At 53.1% G+C, this 27,564-nt stretch overlaps 10 protein-coding genes across 10 annotated transcripts; 5 read left to right on the top strand and 5 right to left on the bottom strand.

Moving 5' to 3' along the window:
• Nucleotides 1–468: 468 nt before the first annotated feature.
• J4E86_009428 (uncharacterized protein) lies at nucleotides 469–3,471 on the bottom strand (the record flags this gene model as incomplete). The annotated part of the gene is made up of 1 exon (XM_051449934.1): nucleotides 469–3,471. One exon carries the CDS (start codon nucleotides 3,469–3,471, stop codon nucleotides 469–471), a length of 3,003 nt encoding a protein of 1,000 aa, XP_051298779.1.
• Nucleotides 3,472–4,040: 569 nt separating this feature from the next.
• On the bottom strand, nucleotides 4,041–5,651 carry J4E86_009427 (uncharacterized protein; the record flags this gene model as incomplete). The annotated part of the gene is made up of 2 exons (XM_051449933.1): nucleotides 4,041–5,299; nucleotides 5,369–5,651. 2 exons carry the CDS (start codon nucleotides 5,649–5,651, stop codon nucleotides 4,041–4,043), a joined length of 1,542 nt encoding a protein of 513 aa, XP_051298778.1.
• Nucleotides 5,652–6,196: 545 nt separating this feature from the next.
• Nucleotides 6,197–7,194, bottom strand: J4E86_009426 (uncharacterized protein; the record flags this gene model as incomplete). The annotated part of the gene is made up of 2 exons (XM_051449932.1): nucleotides 6,197–6,700; nucleotides 6,868–7,194. The coding sequence occupies 2 exons, from the start codon at nucleotides 7,192–7,194 to the stop codon at nucleotides 6,197–6,199; spliced, it is 831 nt and encodes a 276-aa protein (XP_051298777.1).
• A 457-nt stretch (nucleotides 7,195–7,651) lies between these two features.
• On the top strand, nucleotides 7,652–10,401 carry J4E86_009425 (uncharacterized protein; the record flags this gene model as incomplete). The annotated part of the gene is made up of 6 exons (XM_051449931.1): nucleotides 7,652–7,680; nucleotides 7,734–7,817; nucleotides 7,865–7,991; nucleotides 8,041–8,209; nucleotides 8,258–8,860; nucleotides 8,906–10,401. The coding sequence occupies 6 exons, from the start codon at nucleotides 7,652–7,654 to the stop codon at nucleotides 10,399–10,401; spliced, it is 2,508 nt and encodes an 835-aa protein (XP_051298776.1).
• Nucleotides 10,402–11,131: 730 nt separating this feature from the next.
• J4E86_009424 (uncharacterized protein) lies at nucleotides 11,132–12,320 on the top strand (the record flags this gene model as incomplete). Its single annotated transcript, XM_051449930.1, has 3 exons — nucleotides 11,132–11,193; nucleotides 11,282–11,780; nucleotides 11,835–12,320. 3 exons carry the CDS (start codon nucleotides 11,132–11,134, stop codon nucleotides 12,318–12,320), a joined length of 1,047 nt encoding a protein of 348 aa, XP_051298775.1.
• A 1,843-nt stretch (nucleotides 12,321–14,163) lies between these two features.
• J4E86_009423 (uncharacterized protein) lies at nucleotides 14,164–15,717 on the top strand (the record flags this gene model as incomplete). The annotated part of the gene is made up of 1 exon (XM_051449929.1): nucleotides 14,164–15,717. The coding sequence occupies one exon, from the start codon at nucleotides 14,164–14,166 to the stop codon at nucleotides 15,715–15,717; it is 1,554 nt and encodes a 517-aa protein (XP_051298774.1).
• Nucleotides 15,718–16,113: 396 nt separating this feature from the next.
• On the top strand, nucleotides 16,114–17,564 carry J4E86_009422 (uncharacterized protein; the record flags this gene model as incomplete). The annotated part of the gene is made up of 3 exons (XM_051449928.1): nucleotides 16,114–16,191; nucleotides 16,246–16,511; nucleotides 16,649–17,564. The coding sequence occupies 3 exons, from the start codon at nucleotides 16,114–16,116 to the stop codon at nucleotides 17,562–17,564; spliced, it is 1,260 nt and encodes a 419-aa protein (XP_051298773.1).
• Nucleotides 17,565–18,545: 981 nt separating this feature from the next.
• Nucleotides 18,546–19,604, top strand: J4E86_009421 (uncharacterized protein; the record flags this gene model as incomplete). Its single annotated transcript, XM_051449927.1, has 4 exons — nucleotides 18,546–18,731; nucleotides 18,820–19,046; nucleotides 19,120–19,399; nucleotides 19,461–19,604. The coding sequence occupies 4 exons, from the start codon at nucleotides 18,546–18,548 to the stop codon at nucleotides 19,602–19,604; spliced, it is 837 nt and encodes a 278-aa protein (XP_051298772.1).
• A 568-nt stretch (nucleotides 19,605–20,172) lies between these two features.
• J4E86_009420 (uncharacterized protein) lies at nucleotides 20,173–21,999 on the bottom strand (the record flags this gene model as incomplete). Its single annotated transcript, XM_051449926.1, has 3 exons — nucleotides 20,173–20,766; nucleotides 20,822–21,459; nucleotides 21,516–21,999. The coding sequence occupies 3 exons, from the start codon at nucleotides 21,997–21,999 to the stop codon at nucleotides 20,173–20,175; spliced, it is 1,716 nt and encodes a 571-aa protein (XP_051298771.1).
• Nucleotides 22,000–25,398: 3,399 nt separating this feature from the next.
• On the bottom strand, nucleotides 25,399–26,516 carry J4E86_009419 (uncharacterized protein; the record flags this gene model as incomplete). The annotated part of the gene is made up of 2 exons (XM_051449925.1): nucleotides 25,399–26,039; nucleotides 26,090–26,516. 2 exons carry the CDS (start codon nucleotides 26,514–26,516, stop codon nucleotides 25,399–25,401), a joined length of 1,068 nt encoding a protein of 355 aa, XP_051298770.1.
• Nucleotides 26,517–27,564: the final 1,048 nt, after the last annotated feature.

The following is a 27,564-nucleotide window of genomic DNA, read 5'->3' as shown; positions in this document are numbered from 1 at the left end:
GCAGACAGACGCTGTGGTTTTCTCATCTGCGGATCTTTGATCCAACAGAGCGGCGTTTGCTCTCTACCCTGGCTCTATGGCCAAGGCGGGCAAATCGTCGCGAGTTTGGCAGTCTGGATTGAGCTCAGAGGCGGCTGTCGATATCGATGTCTGGCCGGAACGGGACGATCACTGTCGTATTGGTGAAGAGAAGCCATAACCCTTTACGAGATATCGAAGGATATAGCGATGAGCCGACTATGGAAGCCTATTCGAGTACATCTTCAGGCGTAGAGCGATGCGGATATTGCACGCCTCAAAGTGGCCAAGGTGTGGGTGCTCGCGGAGCTCGTCATGTCCCAAACGCTCATCACTTTCTCTAAATTCTGCAGTCGGGTCCACGAGGCCTTCTCCTTGGAAGCTCGAGGTTACTGTCCCATAATCCCGCTCATCATGTGCACTTCTCGCTCCTTGATTGCGGGAACACCGTCAAAGTTTGATCACGTCAAACGATGCGGGCTTGCCCAGCTCGTTCGTGCTGATGTTTGCCAGGCTGCTTTGTCGTTGAGACTTGAGCCAGTTATATACCGCTAGGTCAGAGCGCGGGAGGTCATAGACTGGGTGATGCCGGTTGAACGTCAGCGGCTGAGCCGTGGTCAAGTTCCCATGAGCAGATCTGCCAGTTCTGATACCATCATGTGATCCTGGGTTCGTGGTGGGCAGAGCTTTGAACGCCACCTCTTGTACGGCGGGACTAAGTAGACGGTAGTCGACCTTCTTATTTTCCGCATCAGTGCCAACTGCTGCAGCCTGTGGATACAGCTCGTGTAGGACCGTATCGTAGTCGGCGAGGATAGACTTGGTATTGGGCATCAAAGTGTCAACTAGTTGCATTGCTGGCAATTTTGCTGACTCGAACGAAGTGTTCCCCGGGATACCGAGCGATTCCGACATATATCCGGAGTCGAACATGGCTGAGAAGGACGTCTGATCAACTTCCACCCTAAGTTGCGGCGCGACATCCGGAAGCTTAGCCTCAGTCTGCTCGAAGTCTGGGAAGACCTGCGAGAAAACGTCTTCGGCCCAATCCCCTTGTAGAGGGTTTATGTCTAGTGTGAGCTTGATGGGTTTCCCATCATCATCGACCGTGGGTACAACGTAATCATCGTCGTCATCTTCCTTATCTTGAGGGCCCAGAAGGCAATCTACCTCAGCCCAGTCGAACTCGTATTGGTCGGCCTCTCCGACGATCTTCATCTGTACTGCGTCGAAAAACTTCTTGTCGTCTTGAGAAATTCCTGTTAGCTCAAGCGGGCAGCCGTATCCATCGAGCATGTACTCTTGGGCCATCTCGCTGTCGATCGCAAGCTCGGCTTCGGGGAAAAGCGAGTGCGTCAACGAGGGAGTCGACCTGACACTGGATGCGGAATCTCCATCTGCATTATCCAGAGTCCACTGACCTGCTAGATACGGCTCGAGCATGCTAACTGCTTCCTCAAACGTTGCAGGCTTGCTCTCGTCGTTCTCGTCAACGTTAAGAAGCACACAGTCGACATCGTAGAGGCGTCCATTCGAGGACTTGGTAAGTTTAGTGAATATGTCGTCGATGGAGAGATCCGGACTTCGTGCGAGGACGTATTTTTTCGCAAAATCTCGAAAGGTGTAGGTTGGGAACTGAGTATCATCTTCCTTTCTTGGGAGGCCGGCGGTTTGGTCACCTTGATTGAGTTGCTCATCGTCTAAACGGGAAGGCTCCTTTTCTTCCCTGGAAGTAGTGTCGCTGAGTGTCGCCCCTCCACCGGCATTTGAAGCCTTGTTTCGGAACTCCTCAATAAGCTCAGCAATGATAAGCTCATCAATGACCTTGGTAAACAGAGTAGAGTATTTTTGGTCTTTTGACTCCGCTTCGACAGCTGATTGGGTCTCCCACTTAGCCCCCTCTACCTCTATAGAGCCTCCAAGATCAGACTTAGGAGGTTGCTCAGCATGTTGAGTGAGGACGAGGGGTGTCTCTGATGAGGAATGATCGTAGCCAACAGCCGAAGCACCAAAAGTAGTCGAGATAGACTTTGTATCTTTGCCAGTCAGTACTGCGTGCTTTCGTTTGTGTTCGGTCCAGGACAATTTGGGCAGTTCAGGCGTTTGAGTGGCCATGCACGTCCCGGAAACAGTGTGTTCATCGAGTTTCGGTACGTAGACAGAGATTGGTGCGTCGAATGTACTCTTAGCGAAGCCGAAGTCAAAGCTAGGTGTGTCAGGGAACTGCGTAGCTGGAGGAGACTGTAGCAGTACAGACATAGGGGCGGTCTTCGAAGCCGGAGTAGTGAACGTAAAGCCGCTGGATGATGGAGGGGGCTTTTGCGGTACTATGGTAGGAAGCCCAAAGATGTTGGTACTAGCCTGCGCTGGAATAAGAGCCGGCGGTGCAGCGACCTCAGGAGCTATAGTAGCCTTCTCAGCCAAGCAAGCCAACCCGGAATTCTTCCGCGTAGCCTGAGACTTTGGGAGGAGTTTCGGACGACGAGCGCCAGTGTCGATTACCGGGGTGTCAAGAACCGATGGCTTGGAAGCAATGGGCTCGGCAAGCACCGACGTGTTCTCCTCGCGGACTGGCGGCAGTGCGACCGGCAGACCTAGAGCCATACGCGTGGCGAAGTCGAGATCTAGCAATTTCTCTGAGAAGTCTTGGTAGTTCTCGGACAGTTCGCGCAGGGTCTCGTCCCACCCAGTTGTTTCAATCTCGTCCATAAGTTGAACGTACTGGTATGTCTGCCAGATATCAGACCATGGCTTGGGCTGTTCATCGGTGATGTCACGACTCTCAAGAGCCAGGAGACGAGCGGCGCGCTCGGATGCTGGTAACGACGGGAGAACGTCCAAGAAAACGGCGTTCCAGAAGTGCCATTGTGTAGTGGAAACGTGAGCAGGTATTTTCTGTGTCGCAGCGGCCTCTACTGTAGCCTTCAGCTCCAGCCAGCCGTCCAACTTCCTTGCCTCTTTGCGCTCATTGTGTGCGCGTCGAAGCCGCGTCTTGATGTTTTCTCCAGGTTGGAAGGCAGACGTCTTCTTCTGCATCTTGTTCGAGGCCTCGGCTACCTTGTCTATGATGCTGGTGATGGGTGCGCCGATGGACCCTTCAATAGGTCGAATTGCTGCTGCCTCAATCAATTCAGGGTGATCATCGTCATCGTCTACGAGGTAATCGGCGCAGTCATACTCCTTCTTATTCCAAATAAAACGAGTTGTCGAATCCTGGGCAAGAAGGGGATTTGCAAACGGTCGATTTGACTCTTGGCAGTGAGAGGGGTCGAGGAAGAGGTAGATGTTGTAGAATCCGGCGTAGCGCTGGATGTCACCGGGAAGTTCGGTAAGCATCATATCAAGAGCGGCGTCCTCTAGAAAGACGGACGCGCTCTTCTTGTACTTACGCAAGACAGTGGCCTTGACTTCTCCTAGCAAAACGCTGGACGGCGGTAGTGGGCGGCTCGACATCGTAGTAGCTGTCGATGATTCGCGTGAGTATGTATCAATTATGTGGCGAACGGATCGATTGCCTCCGGTGTATTGCGTGTGAGTAGAGAGTGTAGTGCAAGCGGCTGGAGACGGTATCGAGTGGGGGTAGTAAGGCGGAGCACGGACCTTCAGTGAAAGTTCGGACTGGAGGGAGACCTGCCTTAACGCGATGGGGAAAGCCGCGAGGTTCTGGAATGAGTGGGCAAGAGCGAGCTTAGTGGCGTTTTGAGAGTGCAAGGAAGGCGTAAGATCAACTCAGGGAAGAAGGTCGAGAGACGATATCGAAAAGAAGGCCAAGCAGCGTGGGCGTCAAGGCCGAGGTGGGTGTAGGGAAGACACGTGCCCTGAGATACTGCCTAGATGGGAAGGAGAGATGCTCAATGAAACAAGGAACTGTGTCTGCTTCACTGTTCAGATCGTAAACTCTCCGAGAAGCAATAGTACAGGAGCGTACATAGGAAGATACGTCGGTGACATTGGGGTATTGATGCTAGGAAAATTGACTGAGTATAGTAGGGGGAAGCGCGCGTACTTCATCGCTATTATCCTCAACAATCTGCGTCCACACTCTTTTGGTCGACCATCCACTTCCGGAAAGCTCGTGCCTTACTCCGTGCGCCTATACATGCCGTCGCATCCAGATGGCTAGCAATAGAGAACGCTTCTATGATACGTAGTGCCGCCACCTCATCGACTTCATCGAAAGGCATCAAATCCAGGAATTGCCGAAGCGTAATGGAGCCCAGCTTGACTTGCGACTGGACAATGTAATCGACGCTAGTAACGTCCATGAGGCTCAGTGTTGTTCGCATAACTAGATCCCACCCCTGACCAGCAGAACATTGTCGAGCGTAGAGCTGCTCTGATGCTGCCAATTGTACGAATGCCCGAGTAATCGCATCTTTGGTAGCGGTATGGTTTGGTGTAGTTTCCAGTGTTTCTAGGAAGTCGTCTAGCGAGCCAGTTCCTATGAATGTATGCCGGTGCTTGTACTCTAGATCCCGTTCTTCTGGAGTCAATGCGTCTACGCTGGTGGTATAGTAAGCGGTCTCCATGCCAGATGTTCGCTTTGTACAACTTTCGACACCGGACTTTCCAAATGGCTGAGTGGCGCTGGCCTGGCTTGCGTGTGTATTGACTGGGAGGTTCAGAGAGACCTTCCGACGGTGTCTTATTTTAGGGTCATCTGTGGTTTCTTTGGAAGAATTTGCCCTAAACAACAGCAGTCCATCATTCGTTCTTGATCTTGACCGAAGCGGGATTTGAGGCGTTTCAGTAACGCCGAAGCTTGATTGAGAAGAGACGTATCGACGATGCCGAACAGGGCGTTTAGCGACAGGATCGATTTCGTGCTCTGCCAATTGGGGAGTCCAGGTGATTGACACTCCTTCCATCGGTGCGTCGTTACAAGCTATGTACGCACCGATGTCTTCATCGCATCCTAGCTGGCTGGGTGTGCATACAGGCGCGTCTTCGAATAAGGTTGTATCTGAGGTCGGGGATGCTGTGTCACTGGCGTCTTCAGGGTGCGGCGTCGGAGGAAGAGATCGTGGGGCGGATGCACCCATGGCAGGGAAGCAGAAGGTGGTGAAAATCTGGTACTCGTGGTCGGTCGTCCCTTTCCACGCCTTTGTGACAGTGTCGCGTGCAGGCAAGCCGAATCCGCCAGCACATGGGTTTTTTGCAGCGTTTGCTCCTGTAGCCACCGCGCCTCTGTCTGCGTTGGGTTGCAAAGCTGCCAGAACGGTACTGCCAGTGCGTTCGCTCGTTGACATTGGCCTCCAAACGCCCGGCTTGCGGAGATGTCCTATCAAAATTCCGTGTAAGCTTTTGTATAATAGACCTTGCATCCACTCTGCATCCGACCGGGACTTACTAGATGCTGTACTAATCTTATCCAAAGCGATGGTCCTGACGCCGACTGCGACTGTGTCGCATCTCTCGTTCGCTGTCGATGTGACGAGGGATTGTACATGATCCAACGCTGGCTGAGCTTGCGCATCCGTTGTTTGCTTGTCTGGCGTTTGTTCAATGGCGGTGCTTGAGAGTTCGACTTGGTGCTCCGGGGGAGTGCGATTGGCAGCGTCACAAAATCGCTGTTTCCTTCGGCGCAGGTATTCGTTTGCGATTGCGTAGCGAGCGACAGTCAACGGCTTCATAATGGTTATGAGTCTGGACAGAGTTCGGACGCATATAGCGATTGCGCGCAAGCGGTGGTGGGGCGGTTGTTGTGGTCGGGTGAGGATCACGCGTATCAGGAAAACATGGCAACAGACGGCTGCAAGCTCCACTATTACAAGCCCGAGTGACTTCAGACGATCGAAAAAGAGTAGGAGGATTCGCAATGCGCAGTGCAACCAGACAATGTACACCATTGCTGTGTCCACAGGTGCATTACGGAAGAAGGAGACCCGGCCAGCGGCGATGTTAGCCTGTAGTTTGATTCTCTTAAAGTCGTATACATACCTTGCTATCTCGATCGATAGCAATACAGGATCGCCGAGGAAGATCAGTGGTGTTGTAATGAGGATGGCGCCAAGTGAGATGTTGTTGTAACCACTACCACGTGGCAACCGGCATTTATGGAAGGAACGCAAGGCAACATGACTTGACGAGAAATACAACAGAAAGAACGATCACAGAATTGTAGAAGAAAGGCAAAAGTATCAGCCGAACTCTTCTCTTTCCTTAGATGGCTGTATCTTCAGGCACCTCCTCCTCTACCCTTTGTACGCGCTACCCGGACACTGTGAGGAACAAACTTCAGTGCAGACATGCTAGAAGCCAGACTGTCCATGGAATCGGTCGACTGATCAGTAGTGGCTGTCTTTGGGGCAGTGATACCTGCTGCGTCTTCTCGTGTGAGCCCGCGGCCTCCGAATCCTCCACGCCCGCGAAGTCTGGTGGGGTAGCGACGCGTTTCTCCTTCTTCCTGAGCTTCTTCGTGATCCATCTCCATAGTTTCACCAGTGCTTGCGCTGGACTCACCTCTCCGCCTCCTTGGAGAGCCAGCAGCGCCATTCGCCGAACTCATAGTCGAGCTTCTTCGTCGGTGAGAGGGTATTAGCATGCTGCTTCGGCGATCGATACCGTCTTTCACAACGATGAAGTCGTACTCGCGAGGGAACTGGTGCTTATCAATGCAGTGGAGGCGGCGCTTCTGTGGCGTGCTGCACATGCGATCGCAGTCAGGTAAGAGACATGCATACTGCGAGCTATCAGCTACAGTGCCCTTTTGAAGGCGCTCGTACTCCGCATACCTCACCAGTCTTACTCCAAATGGATGGGCGATCTTGTCAAGAGGAAGGAACCACTGGGCAGATCCGGAAAGGGTAGGAGCAAACACGTGACAAACAAAGTAAGGAAATGACCTACCGTTTTCTCTCCCTGGTCTCGCTTGGCAGCATTGATAGGATCGTGATATTCTGCAATATGCAGATGTAGAAAGTGCTGATCCGGAAAGTTCTTGTGGCATTCGCTGCATCGGTTCATGTGAACTTGCTGGTAGTGCACATCGTGGTCTTCAATGGAATTGAACGCAAGCGGTTCGTGCGGGGGCAGTGAGCACTTCATGATGATGGGGTCGTCAGAGACGGCAGATTCGGTATCTAAGTGGACAATCTTGACGTCGGCCGATGTCTCACGCGAGTAGGGTGTGCTGTCTGATGACGAGGAATCGCGGTGTGAGCGCTTGATCCCCATTGTATGTTGATTGGGGCTGATTGTGACTGTGACGAGGCGTAGATGAAAGGGGCAGTACCTTTTACCGGGGAGAGTGCCGTCTCGCAGGGCTGTTTCACTTGGGTGTTGGCTGTGCGGTGAAAGAGAGAGGGTTGGTAGCCAGCCAGGCCGGGACGTGGTACCTTAGCTCCGAGACTGCTGCGCCCGCTAGTTCTCGCGACTCATCCACCAACCTCACTTTCTCACACCTCTCACCACGGCCATCGCCTCCGACTCTGACGCCATAGCTCCGCGTCTTGGGCGCTGTTTGCCTCCGAGACCCTCCCGCTCGCTTCTGTCCTTTACGCAGGGCATACCCCCTCACCATAAATGGAGCACGCCAGCCACAACGTCCGCCGCCTGCTCCGTGCCTTCGTCTGACCTGCCCGCCGACCGTGGGGTCACATATGAACGTCGCCGGCTCCTGCACATAGAAGGCATGGCCGCCAACACCGAACAACTCGACAGGTGCGTCATTGCGTCATTCCCGTGATGTCGGCCGGGTGCTAATAAAAGTATAGACGGGCGAAGGCGATCGAGAAGGACCTGTATAAGCGCGCTGATGGCGGCTCTCCGTGCGCCGAGTTAGCTGCGGTGCTGCAAGAGTAGGCATCGTTACCACTTCATACCGGCGACAACTAATGCCCGACAGGTACCGCGCCGCCTGCGAGGCCCTTATCTTCTCCAACTTCGAATACGCATCCGCCCGCGAACTCCAGACGACGCTGTGGAATGCGCATCTGAAGGTCAACACCAAATTCAGGCAGGAACACAAGCTGGTGCGTCACCACGCGAGAAAGCACGAGAAGCATCGCTAACACCCGGCAGCTCAAGCGATCCAAGGACCATGTTGTCGAGATCCGCAAGTTCCAAAAGACCTATCTGCAGTTTATCAAGGCCAGCCAGCGCTTCTACCGCCAATACATACTGAACCTCGACACTCAGTTCGACGGCATCCCAGAGCTGCGCAAAATTGCCCAGAAATGGAAGGATGATAGTAAGCACGCCCGGTGTGCGCCCCGCGACTTTGCTGATAAGAGAGCAGCCTCCAAGTCCTCCCCGCGCCAGCGCATCGCCGCGAACCTGAAAACGCAGGTCCTCGTCTCTTGCCACCAGACGCTCATCCAACTCGGCGACCTTTCCCGCTACCGCGAGACCGAACTCGTCGAGAAGAACAAGGACCGCAATTGGGGCCCAGCCAAAGGTTACTACGACCTGGCCGCAGAGATATACCCAGATTCCGGACATGCGCCGAATCAACTCGCAGTAATCGCCCGCGAGGACGGCGACCACTTCCGCTGCGTATACCACCTCTACCGCTCGCTAGCAAGCAAAGAGCCGTACCCGTCGGCCAAGGCCAACCTCGCGACCGAGTTCAAGCGCGTCATAACTGCATGGGACAATGGGCAGCTCATCAACAACCACAAGTCAGCCGACGGTAACACCGGTCGGGCTTTGATTGCTTGGTTCATCAGACTGCACAGCAAGCTCTACAAGGGCGAGGAATTCGCGGCGCATGATGAGTTGGAAGGCGAGGTGCTCAGCCACTTGGCTATCGAGCTCAAAGAGCGCCCGTTGGACTCCATCTTGACTAAGATCATCCTCATTAACATGTCAGCGGAATACTTTGCGACGGTGCAGTTGCAGAGTAAGTTGTCCACTTTTCACAAGCCAACTTCGCTAACCATAACAGGCGAGAACCCACCCCCGAACATCATGCGCACCTATTTCTACTACCTTCGTCTAAACGTCAAGACTTTCTTCATCCTACTACAAGTCCTGCAGCCGGAGTTGGACCGCCTTTCCGAGGGCAACGATGTAAAGCACCAGAACGGCGACCGCGCGGCCCATCTATCCGACAAGATTACAGCTGTGGCACGCCGCATTCTCCCAGGACTTCGTCTATACAGCACCTGGTTCACGCGCTACTGGAAGGTACTCAACGCCAACATCGCCGATACCTTGAATCCTGTCGACGTCCAAGAGCTCTGGAAAGCCTACGCTGCTACCTTGTCTCTTTTGGCCTCGAGCTTTCCCGTCGACCAACTCCCCCAAGAAGACTACATGTTGGAGGAGGATACGGATACGATTGGTTTTGAGCCGCTCATTTCCCCGGATACCATGAAGCTCTGGTATAAGGGGGATGTAATGAAGCAGAAGTGGACTGAGCTGGAGCGCAACCACCCCAACGTCGAGATGCTCATGCGAGTGAAGGATTTGCTGATCGATGGTCTGCTCCTCACGCAGATTGACGATGCACCACTGGACTTGGCGGGCCCGCGGTTTATCTACCGAGAAGAAGGATTACCATCTGAGCTTCTGGCGAGCCCAACGACCCGGCCTGATGGATCTCCTGTTCTTTCAGTCCAGGCCACCGATATACCTCTGTTCAAGCACACAGAGGCGCCTATTCCAGACGACCAGAAGTCACACTCCGTTGCGGCAGCTTCAGAATCTGCATCCACTACGCTTGCTAAGGACAATGCGATGCGCAACATGGTGGACGACCTAGTAGGCGACGAGACCGGACTGGACCCTTTAGTTGAAGAAGACGAGAATATCCCACCTACGCCACCGGAGCAGACATTCGACGACACGGCCGTTGTCAACGACAATACGTTTGTGCCGGGAGCATTGTCGATCAACGACTTGGTCAACTCGGTTAGGAACTACAAGCCCTTGTCTCCTGCTCCCATGCCTGCAATGCTCTCCACGCCGATGGGTAGGTCGGGTTCCACGTCTTCCATCCGTCAGCCACCGAACCTACCTTCTGTGCCAGATGGTCAGTGGAACTCCAACTCCATCTGGAATCGCACGCCCGGTCCGGCTTCTCCCTCTATGCTAAACACCAACGGACTTGGCAACGATCTCCGTCGACCTTCAATGAATGATAAACCCCGGATGTCTGGTCATGTGCGAGGGGATTCAGCGAACTCGCTTCTGAGTGTCGAGGCTGGTACTCCTACTGCTACTAGAGCTCCCAGTGGTATTGGCAGTGGCGCTGCATGGGGAAATCACGTCAGCAGCCCCTCGAACTGGGGATCGCCATATGGCAGCGACTTGAACAACAACCACCAGTATGGATACGCAAATGGAGCAAACATGGCGAGCCCGCTTCTGTTCAGCTCCTACCGGGGCAATGCCGAGAGCTCCTGGGGGCGTACTCCTCCCAACGGCCAAGGCGGCTGATCCAATGCCAGCGCAGCCGTAGCAGGCTGCTTAATGCTGTATTATCATCAGTCGTTACCGTCGCTAGACATACGGTTCGCCAGACTGCCAACCTGGTTACTACAAGACTGTCGTGTCGGAGTTGAAGAGGTCCGTTGGATGAGTCACGAGCGAACTCTCCAACCAAGTGAGTGTAGATGCTCTTCCACATGCGGCATGTGTGCTCCCATCATGCTTCGCTTGCATGCCATGACTTCTCCAGAGCACCATGGAAGATCAAGGGAAGGTAGTTAGATGGGGCGATTTGCTTTACAGACTGAAATTATTGCATTATTGCATGGGTTGATCCTGCGGACCAGCCAGGCTATGGTCCGACTTGAGAAACGACTTGTCTTCCAGATGACCAAAGGCTTTGAGCTTCTGGATCGGAGGTGAGTCGAGTCTCAACGTTTTATGCCTGGTCTGGTAGATCTACTTTACATTATAAATTAACAAGGAGTTATGCGTATGACCACATGCCTCATAGTTACTGTGATGTTAAGCTATATTCTTCTAGGAGGCCTTCCGTTATATGCACGACAAGATGCTTCACTCGGCTGCACTTACCTTGCTCGATTCGGGACTTTACGCGTCGGTGCAATTGTTAGCGCGGAGCTTGCTGCCCCTCGCTGTCCGAAACCCTGCCCCACATTCAGCACTTTCACTCCATTACGACACCAACGTCTTTTATTACACACACACAACATACACAATGCCTGGAAACTACGAACTATTCTGCCTCGAGAACCCGCTTCTGGACATCCAGGGTGTAGGGTAAGTCCATGTTCCTCTAGCTAGATTCGCAATGCTTTGCAGCAAATGCGGAGGAGCACCAGAGTGAGCTTTTGCTAACAGCTAGCAGTGACCAGGCTCTCCTCGACAAGTATGGCTTGAAGGCCAACGATGCGATCCTCGCCGACCCTGAGAAGCACATGGGCCTGTACGAGGACCTTCTCCAGAACTACAACGCCGTCCTGATCGCTGGTGGTGCCGCCCAGAACACTGCCCGTGGTGCGGCTTACATCCTCGAGCCCAACTCGGTCGTATACGTTGGCTGCATTGGCAAGGACAAGTACGGCGAGACTCTCGAGAAGATCTCAGCCGATGCTGGTGTCAAGACTGAGTACCTCTACGATGAGAAGACTCCCACTGGTCGCTGTGGTGTTGTCATCACCGGCCACAACCGCTCCATGTGCACCGACCTTGCCGCTGCCAACAACTACAAGATCGACCACTTGAAGGAGGAGCGTATCTGGAAGCAGGTCGAGAACGCCAAGGTCTACTACGTTGGTGGCTTCCACTTGACCGTCTGTGTCCCAGCCGTCAAGGCCCTGGCTGAGGAGGCTGCCGCTAAGGACAAGGTATGAAGATCTTGGATGTGTTAAGAAAACGGCAGTGCGCTAACAGCTTTCTAGCAATTCATCCTCAACCTTTCCGCGCCCTTCATCTCGCAATTCTTCAAGGACCCTCTCGACGAGGTCCTCCCCTACGTCGACATCGTCATCGGCAACGAGACCGAGGCCGCCGCATTCGCCGAGGCACATGGCTGGGAGACCAAGGACGTCAAGGAGATTGCTAAGAAGCTTGCCAACACACCCAAGCAGAACAGCAAGCGACCCAGGACTGTTGTCTTCACCCAAGGCACCGACCCAACCATTGCCGTGACCGCAAAGGAGGGCGGTGACGCTGACGTCAAGGAATTCTCCGTACACGCCATCAAGGAGGAGCAGATCAACGACACCAACGGTGCCGGTGACGCGTTCGCCGGTGGTTTCGTCGCTGGTATCGTCCAGGGCAAGCCGCTCGACAAGGCCATCGACATGGGTCAATGGCTTGCCAAGCTCAGCATCCAGGAGCTGGGCCCTTCATACCCCCAGCCCAAGCAAACTTACAGCAGCTAAGCGTCTTCACACTGAGTGAGCGCTGAAGCTCGTGTATTTCAACAATCTACGAGGGCATGCCATCGCGAGCAGGTTCGTGCTTGCCGTACCTAGCGACTGCACATCGATGTGCGCAGCTAGGTATCGGCTTCGTCGAGGCATCATGAAGGTGTTTTCTGGCGTAAGACAAAAAAGTAGAATCTGGCCTTTCAACAGCTGGAGATAGATACCCTCAGCTTTGATGCTGCTAAATGAATGAACAAATGAATGAATCAAAACAGACACATATTTCATTGGTCATCGATGTTACACTTACGACAAGAAGCTTTATTGATGCTAATGAATGGAAGGAGAAGCGCGCCATCGCATAGACAGAGCGAAGTTGTGGAGCATGTTGTCAAGGTACGGAGCAAAACAAAATCTGTGGAATAGGCAGACACCATATAATAGCTCTCTAAGCTATAACGAAGAATTATACTTCTTCCCCGCGAGCAAAAAAGGGCGGAGCTCTCTCTATGTTAAGAGACCTCGAAATGCGATGACAAAAAAAAAGAAGTTGTGTTATGCCCACTACCCGAATCTAGAGGACTGTTAGAAGGGGAATTCGAAGTGTGGAACTCATGAGTTGAAGCTTACCGAACGAGTGATCTTCGCATTACAAGTGCGACGCCTTACCGCTTGCTATTGAGGTTGTTAGGACATGTTTCATGCAGTTGGATGAACAGTCAAACTTACGCCAAGCGGGCCTGTTACAACAGGATTGATGGCAAAAAGTCCAAAGGGTAACACTATGTTCTTGGGCAATGCATGAATTTTGGCTATGTGGTGGGCAATGGTGGGCCTGGAGGGGTAGACTGGCCGAGTCCGCAGCCAGTGCGGGTCAGGAATGACACCACGCTTCTGTGCATTGGTAACGATGCTTAGTGGGGCTCTACTATTTATTGGTTTCAGCTGGGTCGAGTGCGCTTTGGCACTGGTTGTAAGAGTGTAGGTACATCACTGAGATAAGGTGATGAAGTGAAGCGCTTAGTCCATGATCCTCGATTTCTGATACACATTAAAAAGGTTCCGCTCAACGTCGTGTAGCTGTGGCTACCTGATTGCTACCAACAGGACCAGCGGTGGCTTCATCGGTTACGGGCGTGGCTTACCAGGTGTCTTGAACCACAATAATTCTGGAGAGATGCATGATGCACCTTGGCTGAGCATTGCTGATATTGGAAGCTGTTGTTTACTGACATGCGAACTGACTATTTGCACGTGAGGATGGCATATCTTGCTGCAGATTAGGATTCAAATAGGCTTAGTTATGGAACGAATATTTTTGGAACCATGGCGGAAACCTTCCGACATGGTTGCCAAAAACCAAAGAGCCTATTTCGAACTCTGAGATCGTTGATCGTGCGCAAATAGTTGTGATAAATGGATGACACTGCTGCAAACCTTGGAATGTGACTCGGCGCGCGTACTTAGCAAGCGGGTTCAGAACATCCATGGGTGGCCTGGAGATTCGGTATGTAGCATCCACGATATTAGGCGGCAGCCTCTATCACCCATCCTATAGTTGTTGGGAGAGCAATCGCAACAATGCTGATTCACCAACTACCCCGTGGGTTATTAGTGTTCCGTGGCGAAGGCTGATCATTCAAGGTTAGCCTCACCTTTGTCCCGTAGTTCGAGCGTAAGCTCCGACCACCGCTACATCATCGCCGCTGTAAAGGCAACACGTAGACCAAGACTTTCACCCTACATCACATTTCCACACTACAGTCCTTTCCGATATAAACCTCTGTCGCAGAATCTGGCATCCGATCACACACAACTCAAAACCTCAATCTAGAATCAGACAAGCCGAATACCTACGATGGCGGACAGCGGCGTGGACATCGCATCCCTCACAGCCGACCAGCAAGCCGCACTCCAGCAATACACCGCCGTTACCGATCAAGCGACGTCCGACGCGATACCAATTCTCCAGCGCGCGCAATGGAATGTCAACATAGCAGTAACCCGCTTCTTCGACGGCGAACCGACCGAAGACCCAGTCGCTGCCGCCGCCGCTCAATTACCACCGCCCCAAGACATCCGCCGACAAGAGACACTGTTGAATGGTTTTGCTTCACCACGATCCTCAACAAGTAGTGGGAGGAGAGTCAGGATAGAGCCTGCGCCGAGGGTGGTCCCGCAGCCAGAAAGCCAGGTCACCACACAAGTTCCGCTGGTGCTTGCGATATTCTTTGCGCCATTCTCGCTCGTGTACTCGTTATTCGCGAAGTCTTTCCGACTATTAGGCTGGCTATTCCCCTTCCTACCCCGCGCATGGGGGAGGGTGACGGCTAGCAATATCAACACACCCGCCTCTCAACGCAGCGCAAGCGGACGCCGACCTTTGAACCCACGAGATACAGCGGCGCGGTTCATCCGCGAGTTCGAGGAGGAATATGGAAGCCACACCCTGCCGTTCTTCGAGAGCGGATACGCGCAAGCCTTCGATCTGGCCAAGAAGAACCTACAATTCCTGATGGTCGTGCTGGTCAGTCCCGAGCACGATGAGACGTCTTCTTTCATAAAGGACACACTTCTCGCACCAGAGGTCGTGGAGTTTGTACGGAACCCCGAGAACAATATAATACTGTGGGCGGGCAATGTGCAAGATTCGGAGGCATACCAGGTTTCTGCTGCGCTATCGTGCACGAAGTTTCCTTTTACTGGCCTTATCGTACACACACCGCAAGTGTCGTCGACAGCTATGGGCATCGCGGCGCGCGTAGCCGGTCCTACAACTCCACAGCAGTACATCGCAAAGCTAAGACAGGCGATGCAGCAACACACAGAGCCGCTGAATCGCGTACGCAGTCAGCGCGCTGAACAGCAGGCGACAAGGAATATCCGAGAACAACAGAACAGCGCATATGAACGCTCACTTGCAGCGGACCGAGAAAAGGCGCGCAAGAAGAAGGAGGAAGCGGAGCGGAAAGCCCGAGAAGAAAAGGAAGCACTTGAGCGCGAACAAGCCATTGAACGATACGCACAAAACCTCGCCCAATGGCGCAAATGGCGCGCCGCATCAATTCGCTCTGAGCCCAGTCCCGAGGAAAAGGACATCGTACGCATCAGTCTTCGCATGCCTAATGCCGAGCGTGTGGTCCGCAAATTCGCCGCGGATGCTCATATCGAGGAACTCTACGCGTTCGTTGAATGCTACGATATCCTGCAGTCTGAAGAAGGCGCACAGGAGAAGGTCGAAGAGCCAAAGGATTTTGAGCATGAGTACAAGTTCCAGCTGGTCAGTCCTATGCCGCGCGAGGTGTACGAACTCAAGACTGGTGGCACGATCAAGGAGCGCATTGGACGAAGTGGTAATCTGATCGTTGAGCGGACGGACCTTGAGGATGAAGAAGACGAGGATGAGGAGTAATCGCATGAATATAGTCATTGCGCTGGCGTTACGCATTTCTGCTCGACTTAGCGTGGGACGTGGACATCCACTGAGGTTTTTGATATGATAGATACGTTGGTTACGAATGTGAAAATGTATGTACGGCCAAACACGTACATCTCTACTATATGCAGTTCTATTTTTATCCTTTTGAGCCAGATTGCCCTATAAGTATTTGCAAGACGATGAACACAGCCACAACTGTGCTTCGAGTGCTTGTATCGGGTAGGCTACGGCTGTCTCGGGTGCACGGGCCATATCTTAGTGCCGCTCCCGGTTTCGTCGACGGGTGACGCATCACAAGCGTAGATCGTCCAATCTGCCCATCGCGTTCCTCCAGACAAGCCTCCGATATGATCGCATCAACAACATAACATGGACAGAGCGAAGACTCGCAAGCCTCATAAGAAGTCGCGAAACGGCTGCTTACCGTGCAAAGGCCGACATGTCAAAGTGCGCCTTCCCATTCGAGTTACGAATTCTACTTGCGACTAACAAACTTCAAAGTGCGATGAACAGAGGCCCAACTGCGCAAACTGCGTGAAGCAAGGCACGGTGTGTGAATACCGGCCTTCCACCAACCGCGAGAGTCGTGAGGCGTCCCACGTATCGCCTTTGCCGGCTGGAACACCAGCTTTTACGCCGTCATCCACAGATGGTCATGCCAATGCTCTTGATCAGCAACCATTACCAGAGTTTGGAACTATCGATCTTAATGGCGCATCCAGCCGGCCTGATTTGACGCTGAATATACCTCAACTACGGTTGCTCCAGTACGTCCTTTCAATTCCATCTTGACGCTTTGAGAGTGTCTCACTCTATCTCCAAGACCGGTCATAACTTTCGGTCACCAGAACATATTCACTGCTTACGGAAAGAATCAAAAAATCTGAACTGACTCCGTGCGCAGTCACTATACTAATGTCACCGCCAAAACCCTCGCAGCGAATAATACTGATGCTGAGGATGTGTGCTCGACATTTCTGATACAGACAGCTTTCGATCATCCCTACCTCCTTCAGGCAGCTCTTGCTCTCAGCGCGCTACACCTGAGTCGGACTTCAGCTCCAGAAGAGGCTCCGCAATACTCGTACCAGGCCGAGAAGTACCATGACGCAGCTCTACTTAGTTTCCAAACATCGGTTCGCGACATCGATCATTCGAACTTCAAAGCGGTCCTTCTGTTCGCCGGAGTCCTATTCCCACACGCATGTGTAGCTTCAGTTGCAGCTCACTCGGATATGGAGCACGCGTTCGACAGCGTGCTTTCTAATCTGGTTTTGACCCGGAGGATACGGCCCATGGTGACTGGCTTTTACACGGAAATGAAGGCGAGCGAGTTGGGCCGCATGATTCCGGACGACGTCAAAGATATTGATTGGATGACAGAAGAACAACCACCCAATACTGAACTTGTGCAACTGCGTAAGTTCTCGGAGGTCGTCCATCATGTCTATCCTCCCGATATCGTGGATGCATATGGCTTTGCCTGCCATATCCTCGAACTGGTCTTCCAGGTCGCGGAAAAGTCTGATAAGCCGCCTTCCGACGCGTTGCTGAAGATTTGGATCCACCTCATCTCAAATCGCTATATCGAGCTTCTATCGGAGAAGCAGCCGGGATCTCTAATCATCTTTGCACATTACGCGGTCATGATGCACAGAGCGGCAGCGAGTTATTGGTATCTGGAGGGGCTCGCAGAGCAGATACTCAAGATCGCGGATCACATGGTCCCTAGCGAGTGGAAGCAGTGGCTTCATTGGCCCAAGGAGCAGATACGAGGTGGCTCTGTTCCGCCGACACCATATTCTGGACATGCGACATGAAGCCTTGGAACTTTTCTTGGCATTCGACATTTTTATCATTGTGCGCCGAGCTGTGTACGCTCCCGACCTGCTGCAAAAGGCGAGATGTTCCTCCATGGAACAAATCCTCCGACGCAGGCTATGCTGCCCGTTGCGGAGACGCGGAGGTTGCAAACATGCTTGATTACCGCCAGCTTGCGCACAACTATTGCATCGAAACAACATCCCTACGCCAAATCAGTATTGATTATTCCTTCCACCAGACTGCTTTGGGATATGCTTGCGAAGAATGTGTGGCTGGCTTGACGAAGTCTTGTGTCGTAAGTGGAATCAGGCTAGGCTCGAGTATCCGCATGTTGACTGATCAGGTAGACTACCTTTACAGGACTTGGCTGGTCAGCGTAGAACACGACCATTCGAAGCGATGATAGTTATCAGGGGGAGGCTGTGCGAAACGTGCGAAGCAGCCGACTTATCTACTTGCACGCACCACGTCAAGATTTACGACGTATTCTAGAAGCGACATTGAAGACTTCCTCCTGCTACCCCGTGTTTGACACCACTACACGCGAGGAACTAATGTAGGATGTTCGAGGAAAGAACAAAAAAGGTGGAGCTCAGTATTCGGGCAGCAATGCGATTGGCGCGTCGTATCTGGACGCGCTAGTCGTATGCACAGATCCTTCTCCTTCTCTATCCGAAATGTCTACGCTCCCAACAGAAGGCGGGAACGTTGCTCGGGCAATCTACGTACGGGTCCAGGGACTCTAGATACGGGATACGCTAGGTGGGCTGTGCCCCGCGGCTTCTCGTTATGACTTCTATACATAAAGACGTTGCTATACTCTTCTCCATCAGCCAGCCTCAGTCCACATACCAACAGTCCAACAGTGTATTACCACGGACACTTCCCAATCTTCCAAACACATTGCCACAACTGTTCAATTTGATTCCGTGGTACCACAAGGGCTCTTGCCTCAAACCCCCTTCCTCCCACCCAAGATGTCGACACCGGGACCAGTAGACGACTCAAACGCGATACCAGAGTACGTACTCTGGCCGTACACACCTACCATCGCGGCCGGCGCCATTACTGCCGTGATCATGTTCATACTGTTCTTCATCCACACATACCGCCTTGTCAAGAACAGGACATGGTTCTGCATACCCTTCGTCATCGGAGCTCTGGTATGTATTCAATCCCCCCTCCACCCCTCCAGCTTCTGGTTACAAAAGCTGCTTAACCCAAGAAAACACATGCTAACACCCACTCCAGTGCGAAGCCATAGGCTACTCCGCCCGAGCCGCAGCCCACAACGACACCGAGAACAAAACCCCGTACATCATCCAATCCACGCTCATCCTCCTCGCACCCATCCTCTTCGCAGCTTCCATCTACATGATCCTCGGTCGCCTCATTCGCCGCACAGACTCTGCTGAGTACTCGTTGATCCGCGTAAACTGGTTGACCAAGCTCTTTGTTGGCGGCGACATTCTCTGCTTGTACGTCCCCAAAAAACAACACAACACAACGCAACTCTCATCAGTCATCCATCATGCTAACATAATATCCTAGTATGATCCAAGGCGGTGGCGCCGGCATGCTCGTATCCGCCTCGGACGCCGACGGCTTCAAACGCGGCGAAAACATCATCCTCGGCGGCCTCATTCTCCAAATCCTCATCTTCGGCTTCTTCGTCGTCGTAGCGGGTATCTGGCACGTAAGACTCCAAAAGGGACCTACAGCTGCGTCGGCGGATATTCCGTGGACGAAGTTGATCTGGTTTTTGTATGCGGCTAGTGTGTGCATTACTATTCGTAACCTTTGTAGGGTTATTGAGTATGCGATGGGCAAGGTATATATTGTTCTGTCCTTTCGATTGGTTGGTTGAGTACACTGCTAATGGATGGATATAGGATGGTTATCTGCTGTCGCACGAGTGGCCGATTTATGTTTACGACTTCTTGCCTATGATGATTACGCTTATTGTGTGTGTTTGGTGGTATGACCCGAACATTAAGCCGGCTCGCAAGGGAGATATTGAGTTCGCTCGTCGATAGATAGGGTTGGAATTTGTTCTTGTCAACGGCAGCATGTTACAACGTGAAGTTGGGAGGGCATGCTTCTACCGATTTTATCAATTCGACGACAATAGCGGGATCTTTGTTATTGGCAAGCCGCATGTTGTTTTCTTTGTGTAGCGTTCATGTTGGTCCTTCGGATTTTGTCGGAAAGAGCGCTCGGCGACATGGGTTCATGGAATTCCCACTTGGACTTAAGTGTAGATACCTAGCATAGCACATACAGGCCTTAATCATCTGACTCGGCAGCGAGTACATCGCTCATAGTATTAACATTGTATTGAGTACGCATCTCTTCAAGATCGTTATCTCACCTTATGCACGGGGAAAATTGAACAGGTCTACGGTCTACGGTCTACACGAAGACGGGAACTTGCAGATTCGGTGACCCAACGTCAATGTATGCTCTAGGGTGTATACTTATCTCCTCGGGCGAGATTGTGCACTTTCGCTTTTATCATTGACACGGATCTACACATGTCCCACGTCTACCTCTGAATCACCCTCTCTTCGTATCTCCTCTCTAGGCCAACCCTTGCAAAGCAGGCTACTCCTGCCTCTCCCTTGCATCATCAATCGCCTTATCCCAATTATAAAACTTCATATAAATACCCTCAGATATCGTAATGCAGCTCGAACCCACCGCACACCCAGTCCAAAGCCCCACCAACTTCATATCCTGCTTGAAACAAAGGAAAAGCGCCAACGGCACCGCAATAACATAGTACACAAAGAGATTGCACCAGCCGCCGATATTTTGTTTACCCAGTCCGCGGAGCAAGGCGTTTACGAGTGCGGTTGTGGAATCCGCGAATTGGAAAGCAGCGAGGAGGGGCAGTACGGTGGCAACTATGCTGACGACTTCCGGGTCGCTGGTGAAGGCTTTGGGAAGGACGTTTCGACAGGCGGTTAGGAAGGCGAAGTCGATTAGGCCGATGGCGAGGAAGGTTAGTATGTACGTTTTTGTGGCGGTGCGGGCGGCGGAGAGGGAGCCAGCGCCGATTAGGTTGCCCAGGCGGGTTGAGACGGCTACGCCGACGGAGAAGGGGACGTGGTAGATGGCTACTGCTAGAGTCATGACGATTGACTGCGCTGCTAAGTGAGCTGTGGAAAGATAGCTTGTGGAGAAGGTAAGAATGTCCTACTAGATGATTAGCATGTGCTCCATATCCGAGCATGCAGTGCGTGAAACTTACGAAAGCCAGCCACTCGGTCTCAACCATGACGATACCTGGAATCGCGAGTTTTGCCATTGGCCCCCAATGGGTGAACGCATCCTTCGTGAAGCCGCCCCAGCATTCCAGCGAGGAGGGGTTAACAAAGTATACGTAAATCCAAAGCAGTAATGGTAGGAGGTTGTTGGATATGACAGTCGCAAGAGCGGCACCCGTGAGATCCCAGTCCAAAACGAAGACGAAAATATAGTTCAGAGCTATATTGATAGGCGTCGCAATGAGCAAGACAAAGAGCGAAGCGTTGAACAGGCCCTGTGCTTGCGTGAACCGCTTGCCTGCTTCAAAGATGGCATATCCTGGTGCTCCTGCGAGGAGTAACGAGAGGTAGTATCCAGCGAGATGCGCAATTGCCTTCTCGGGAACCAGGGCGGCCAGAATCCAACCTGAACACAGCCAGATTGCTCCGATGGGGATGGTCACAGCTAACATGAAGAGGATCATGCGTTGAAGGTGGAGTCCTACCATGGTCTTCTTCCCGGAACCATAAGCTTGCGCACAGAGAGTGTCTAATGATGTGGCCAATCCTTCGTAGATTGCTAGTCCGGTGATGTTGGCTGTCATTGTGGCAAGAGAGACCGCACCAAGCTCATCCGTTCCGACTATGCAGAATAAGAGTCAGCTTGCATCTGATGGGATCTGTGTTTCAAAGACTTACTATGCCCTACGACGAATATCGTCACCAAACTGAATGAGTACTGCAGCAGGTACGTCCCCATCAACGGAACGCTGTACTTCAGCAGCAACTTGGCTTCCTGCCCCGCCGTGGTTCCTAGCTCTTCTGTCGTCCCATCTCCGCCCAGCAGACTCTCAATCTCAGAGGGATCCGGAATCGCGCCATATTGATTCTGCTTCGCCGCGTTTTCGTGCGCCCTAAGTAAGCCGACGCGCTCAGCCGTGCTCGTCGAGAACCTGCGCGCCTCGGGAGCGTCCATTGTGTTATAGGTAACGCCGCCACCAGATGTAAAAGGGAACGGAACAAAACCCAGCGCTAAAGACGAGATGTCATAGTCGTATTCCAGGTGCGTGACCTCGATGTGCTGGACTTTGTCCTGGTGTTTCGCTCTCACAGTCGTCGGCTCGGGCAGCCAAAGTGGGGCTAGGAGCTGGGCCTCTGCCGTCAATGGCGCATCTCGGCGCATGGCGATATCGGGCAGCTTGCAACGAAGCAGTAAAGCGTCGGACGACTAACGAGGGGCGGGCATAGTCTTGCCTGTGCCGTGTGGAGTTTGTGTGCGACAGGTGCCCGGATGCGGGAATGTTTGTCCAGAGTCTGCAGCTTTTCACGAGGTTTTTGTGGTGCGACATGGGGACTGTCGTGGGCTCATTTCCCGCGCTGGGCTGGCACCAGGGTCTCCGCTGCTCTCGTTGCCATGTTTACTGCGAGCTGTGCCTGCACCGACCATTCGCAACGGCGGGCCGCGAGACATAGTCTGGTAAGAGCGAGGCGTTGGGGTGCGTGGCGATGATCGTACCATCGTAACGCGCTTCGGAAGGACTCCCATTGGCGCGCACTGGTTCGAGATTCAATCATCTCCGCACCTCCCGGTTCGCGCTACTGTCGAGCACGTATGCTGGATTACCTCACCGAGCATTTCCAAAGATGCGCGAACTGTTGGCTGAGGATGAGGAGGACGATTCGTCTGCGTGCTGTCGTTCGCAGCTGTCGCATGCGCGCGACAGTGTTTGGGTACTTTGGCTGACCTGCGCGTAGCTTTTCATTAGCCAGGAAGCTGGAGAGAACTATCCTCGGTCAGCATATTGTCGATGATTCTTTCCCCGATAAATGATATCAACAGCTCCGATTGTTTTCTACGTCACATACATCGTGGCCGTACTATTGTCGTGCAGATGCGTTGTCGAGCATAAGATGGAGCTCAAGGTCTCATATTCCGTTAACAAGAATGAAGGAAGAGACTTGATGTACCTGTGCTACAGACGAAGACTGGACGTCAGTGTAACGTCGCCATGACGGCTAAGGCCTGATACAAGGCAGAGCGAGCCACAACCATGTTAGTCCCGACACGGGTCAGCGCCCTTGCCCAGGAAAGCCGTCTTGCACTCTACACCCAACTTGACAAGTATCAAGAACATCGACTTGAGTTCAGGCTGCAGTATTCGTACCCGCTGCTTTCATTAACATCTACCACATCTTCCGCATTCTCTCCACTGTCTCGTTGGCGCGTTGTGTATTCGCAGGTTTCCAGACTGTGGTTCATGTAATCTGATAATCGGATCTGATCAAGAGCCTACCGCGAGTTCAATCACTTCATACATTGCTAGTACCATATGTCAGGAATGCTTCTTTTTACCCTTATAAGGAGGCAGATTATCTAGTATACCTTCCAGGAGATCCCAAATCTGATACATAAGATTGCCCTGCATACATATGATACGAAGCCAAACCCAGGTTCCAGCGAAATGGAAACTATCAGTCACCGTCTGACATCACATCACATCACATCACCCTTTGAGTCCAAAGAGATCATCCGGCGACATTCATGTAACCATCGTGACAACCATGGAATGTGACGCTATTGCGCTCACACTCTCCCGGTGGCACACACACACACACCACCCATCTTACATCACCCAAGCACCCATCCTCATCTTTATATCCATCATCCCACCCTTATTCCCAGCACCGCTTACCCCATCCTTCTCCGAGCGATCCGAGTCTCCTCGCCACAGCGCCTACCCAACAGGATCCCATCATCGAATTTTGTGTGTAGCCCAAAAAAACCGCATGCAGACGCGTAGGCCCCAATATTCACGACTCAGAAAACCTTCCGCAGCACCCACCCCACGACCTCGCGCAAAGCAAGTAACCCGGCGGTAAGTTACCCACCGGGGGGGGGGGGGGGCAACCCAAAAAAACCACGCCAGGCCGGCCAAGGATTAGGCCATCTTGCACTTGCTCATTCCTACGCTCGGCGGCATTCATGGCGGAAAGCAGGGGAGACATTACGTCAGGGACGATTTTCGCCCAGTCCGCCGAGAGGAACAAGCGCGGGGTGGGGTGGCGCGCTCGCAGACGAATCGCTGGCCTAGAAAACGCGAAGCACTTGAGGAGCAGAGGGGAGCGACTAAGCGGTTGTACGTAAGAGGTAAGCCGTCCTTTGTGCTATGTATGCCGTGCCGCTCACGACTCGCATCATCGTGCGATCTGCCCGCCTATTTCATTCCGCACTGCGTTCCACTTGTTCCACACTGTAGGAATAATGGAGGAGGAAGGATGCACCTGCTCAATTCGGGATGAGTGTTCCCTGGCGAATCGATGAGGGTGTATCCCTATCCTCCATCCTTCCCAACGGAAGGACCGGCAGCGCAAACTTCTTCCACTGCACTCATGGCGTGACTATCTATCCTGCATCTGCATATCGAAGGTTTCTTCCATGGGAGGTTTTCTACTGGTTCGTTGCTAGAAACAATCTTCCTTGGATCTAGAATAGGTTTAGATGTATCCCGGGGTAACACATTATACTACAACGCATCCAGCATAACGTGCAACATACGCCTAGGTAGGCAAGCTGCAAATCCATCTATCAATAAAAACCGCCCGCCCCCACGAACCTACGAAAACAACGAGGAACGGGCAAAGTGGGCCGAGCGCGCGTCTGTATCGTGCATCGGGCGTAGGCGGCGCAAAAAGGTAAAAGGAAAAAGCGGTTGACAGGACCCTGTTACTGTACATGCCAATACTTCCGGAGTCCCGTACCGTACAAACCTTCACGCGCGCGTTGAGCTGCAATGCATAAGTGTAAATGTGGAGTTGAGCACTTAGACCACCGCCGCACCGCGTGGGAGGAGACGAGACAAAAGGGAAAAAAGGAACATTGATGTTGATCAGAGCTGATCGGAGCCGTGCACGCGCGACGACGACCTGTGCAATTAGAGCGGTAAAGGAGAAAGAACAACGCGACGACGCAATGCGACGCGTGTTCTGGGCGAGGATAGACGTCGTGTTTGATGGCCATTGGGGAGTGGGTGATTCTTTCTTTTCGTGGCTGGGATGCGCAGAGTGAGGCTCAGCGAGTGACGGTGCAGGCAATGCAGGTTGTGATGATCGCTGGCAGCTGGGGTGCACGTGGGTGGCTGTGGCCGGCTCCGAAGACTGCACGTCGCTCACTGTTGAGTGATTGAGCGCGTGCTGCCGACGCATAACGATCTTCAAGTCAGACATTGTTGAATCGCATGTGTATTGTGAACTCGTGAATTATTATTACGGAGTAATAGGAGTACACCTGTGATCGCACAGACACGAGACGGAGCTCAAACGTGACTAAGACTGAAGATGTGAAGAATTTGAAGAACTTCATTATGTGATGACGTGAAAGTGAAACCGTTGACGATGTCAGATGTAGTCTATGAGACATTCCAGCCCAGAACGTGAAGGAGAAAAAGCCAAGCCTGGCTTGTAAACATGGAACCGATCAGAGGGTTCTTACATGGAGTAACGCCGAGAAATGCAATGGACAATATGTACAGACCGAATGCATCGAATATCGACAATGTGAAGTGAACGCTAATGCAGAGAGAAATCAATCAGGCCTCGCGAGGATCGCGGCAATGGCGTCACAAGGAGCGCAGGGCTGGGGTTTGCGTTGCGGAGCTTCGGCAACTTGAGGCGGACATACGCATTCGTCCTCAGCGGAACTGGAGTCGGAGACGGAGATCTGACGTGCTTGCGTCAGACCCGGGGCGTTCATTGGGACGAAGAAAGATTCGCGGCGATCGTACTGCGGGGTGCAAGAGCCGTCTTCATTTTCTAGGAAAACCGACGCCCGTCTCGAGAAATGGCCTCTGGACGGTGCGTCGTCGCACGAGGGGTATGCAGTGCCCCAGAAGGGCAGCTTTGGAGGCGTGCCTTGACCGTTGTATGGTACGTAGATGGATCCACCGCGCGGCCTCAGGAAAGGGCTTGGGTCGTCAAAGTCCTCGAATGGACTCTCGCTGGCACTCTTGTCCGACTCCTCTTTCGTGGCCTCGAGATGGGACCTTTGTAGTGCAATCTCGAGTTCTTCGGGCGAGAAAGGTTGCGAGGGGTTGCGAGTGCGGTCTGAGCCAGTAGCGGGTCTCGAAGGCTGCTGGAGCTGCTGGACGGAGCTAGAGCGGCGAGCGCCTTGTGATTGTTTCCGGCGGGCGTCGCGAGGGTCTTCGGTTGGATTACGAGAGAGGCCCACTAGGCATGTCAGTAACGCAACGGTTATATGCAAACATAGTCAAACACACCATTGAGCACATCTCCTTCGTCATCGGACGCCTCCTTGATGTTTGCCGGCCTGTCGTCACCGGCGATGCTCGCTCCGATGCCGCTGTCTACCCACTCTTCAGCATCGTAGTCGGAAGAGCAACTTCCTCTCCGACTTCGGTGCATACTACGGCTGCGGCTTCTTCTCCTAAAGCTGCTCCTGCGGCTCGGTAGCCTGCTACCCATGGGTGAGTACAGTGAGGCGTTGCTGTGGCGGCGCCATGCAGTCGAAAAGCTGAAAGCCTCGAGCTTTTTCTTGTGTTCGGGGTCGACGGCGCGACGGTACTTCAGGGGAGGCATCTTCTCTCCAGGCTTGTAGAAATCCGACTCGGGCTCCTCTGGTTTTGCATTCTTGTGTGAGCCAGCAGTGAGGACGCGCTTTAAGCGAGTGCGGAGATGGCCAGGCATTGTGGGCGAAGAATAACAGAGCGGATGGGTAGTGGCCGGTACGGAGCTGCGAGGGTGATTAAGTGGTAGAAGTGATTAAGGTGGTAGAGTGTGGGTGTTGTGTGAATGCTGGAGTGCAGAAGCGTTGTTGAAGAACAAGCGCAGAGGCACTCGGAAGGATGGTCCGGTATGATGTCGGCAGCAGGGTGAGGCTGATTAGGGAGTGGGTCGGAGCACAGACGCTGGTGCTATCCTTGCCCTGGTCGGGTGCTGGGCAAAAGATGGAGTATCCGAAACTGCGGTGGGACGCTCCAGAGGTCGGGCGCTGAGCACTGGGGAAGAGGGAGGGTTGGATGATATGGCGACAGCTGCAGCGGATGAAACGCGCTGCAAGGCTAGAAGAAAACGCGGAGAAGCGCCCTGCACTCAATACGGCGATGTTGGGCGTAGGCTTGGGGGTGACGGAGGCTCGCTACGACGCTGAGCCGAGTCGCGAAGGGGGGGTCAACTGCTCCCACTGCGCGACACTATTGCTGCATGCATCCATGCCTGGCGGTAGAAGTTTTCTAGAATGGAAGCAGGCGCGAAAAGCGCAACAGACGGCGGCGTGAAGCGACTGGGTTGCGGTCGGCCGAGCACCAGCTAGCGACAGCCCAGTGCAGCGAAAGGTGGGCCAGACTGCGCGTGGGTGAGCGCTAGGCTGATGGAGGGTGAACTGCCGTTGGGAGTCGCATCCATGGCTTGCCACTATCGTTAATTCGCGCACCAGGGCATCATGAGTGCCTCATTCGCTGACTGTCGGATAGTGGCACGCAGGTGCGGAAGGTGGTTGGTATTGGGATGGTGCGTTGAGGTGCACGCCGAGCCTCAAGAGCAGCGTATTCGAGGCTGTTCGAATACGCCTGGACTCATGCAAACTTCTAAGTTCTGTCAAGATCTGACGTCCCACCACAGACCAGGCCCCTTCAGATTCAGTTGCCGCGTGCCTGCATTCGGCCTACCTCAATACGTCTTGGTCAGGTGCTCGGAAATTGCGCAACTGTGTGGGGTAGATTCGTGTGGGACGCAT

Source organism: Alternaria arbusti (genome assembly GCF_024043155.1).
Source record: "Alternaria arbusti strain BMP 1465 chromosome Unknown scaffold_17, whole genome shotgun sequence".
Classification (NCBI taxonomy): Eukaryota; Fungi; Ascomycota; class Dothideomycetes; order Pleosporales; family Pleosporaceae; genus Alternaria; species Alternaria arbusti.
The sequence above is the reverse complement of the archived record's forward strand: the minus strand, read 5'-3'. Positions and strand labels throughout refer to the sequence as shown.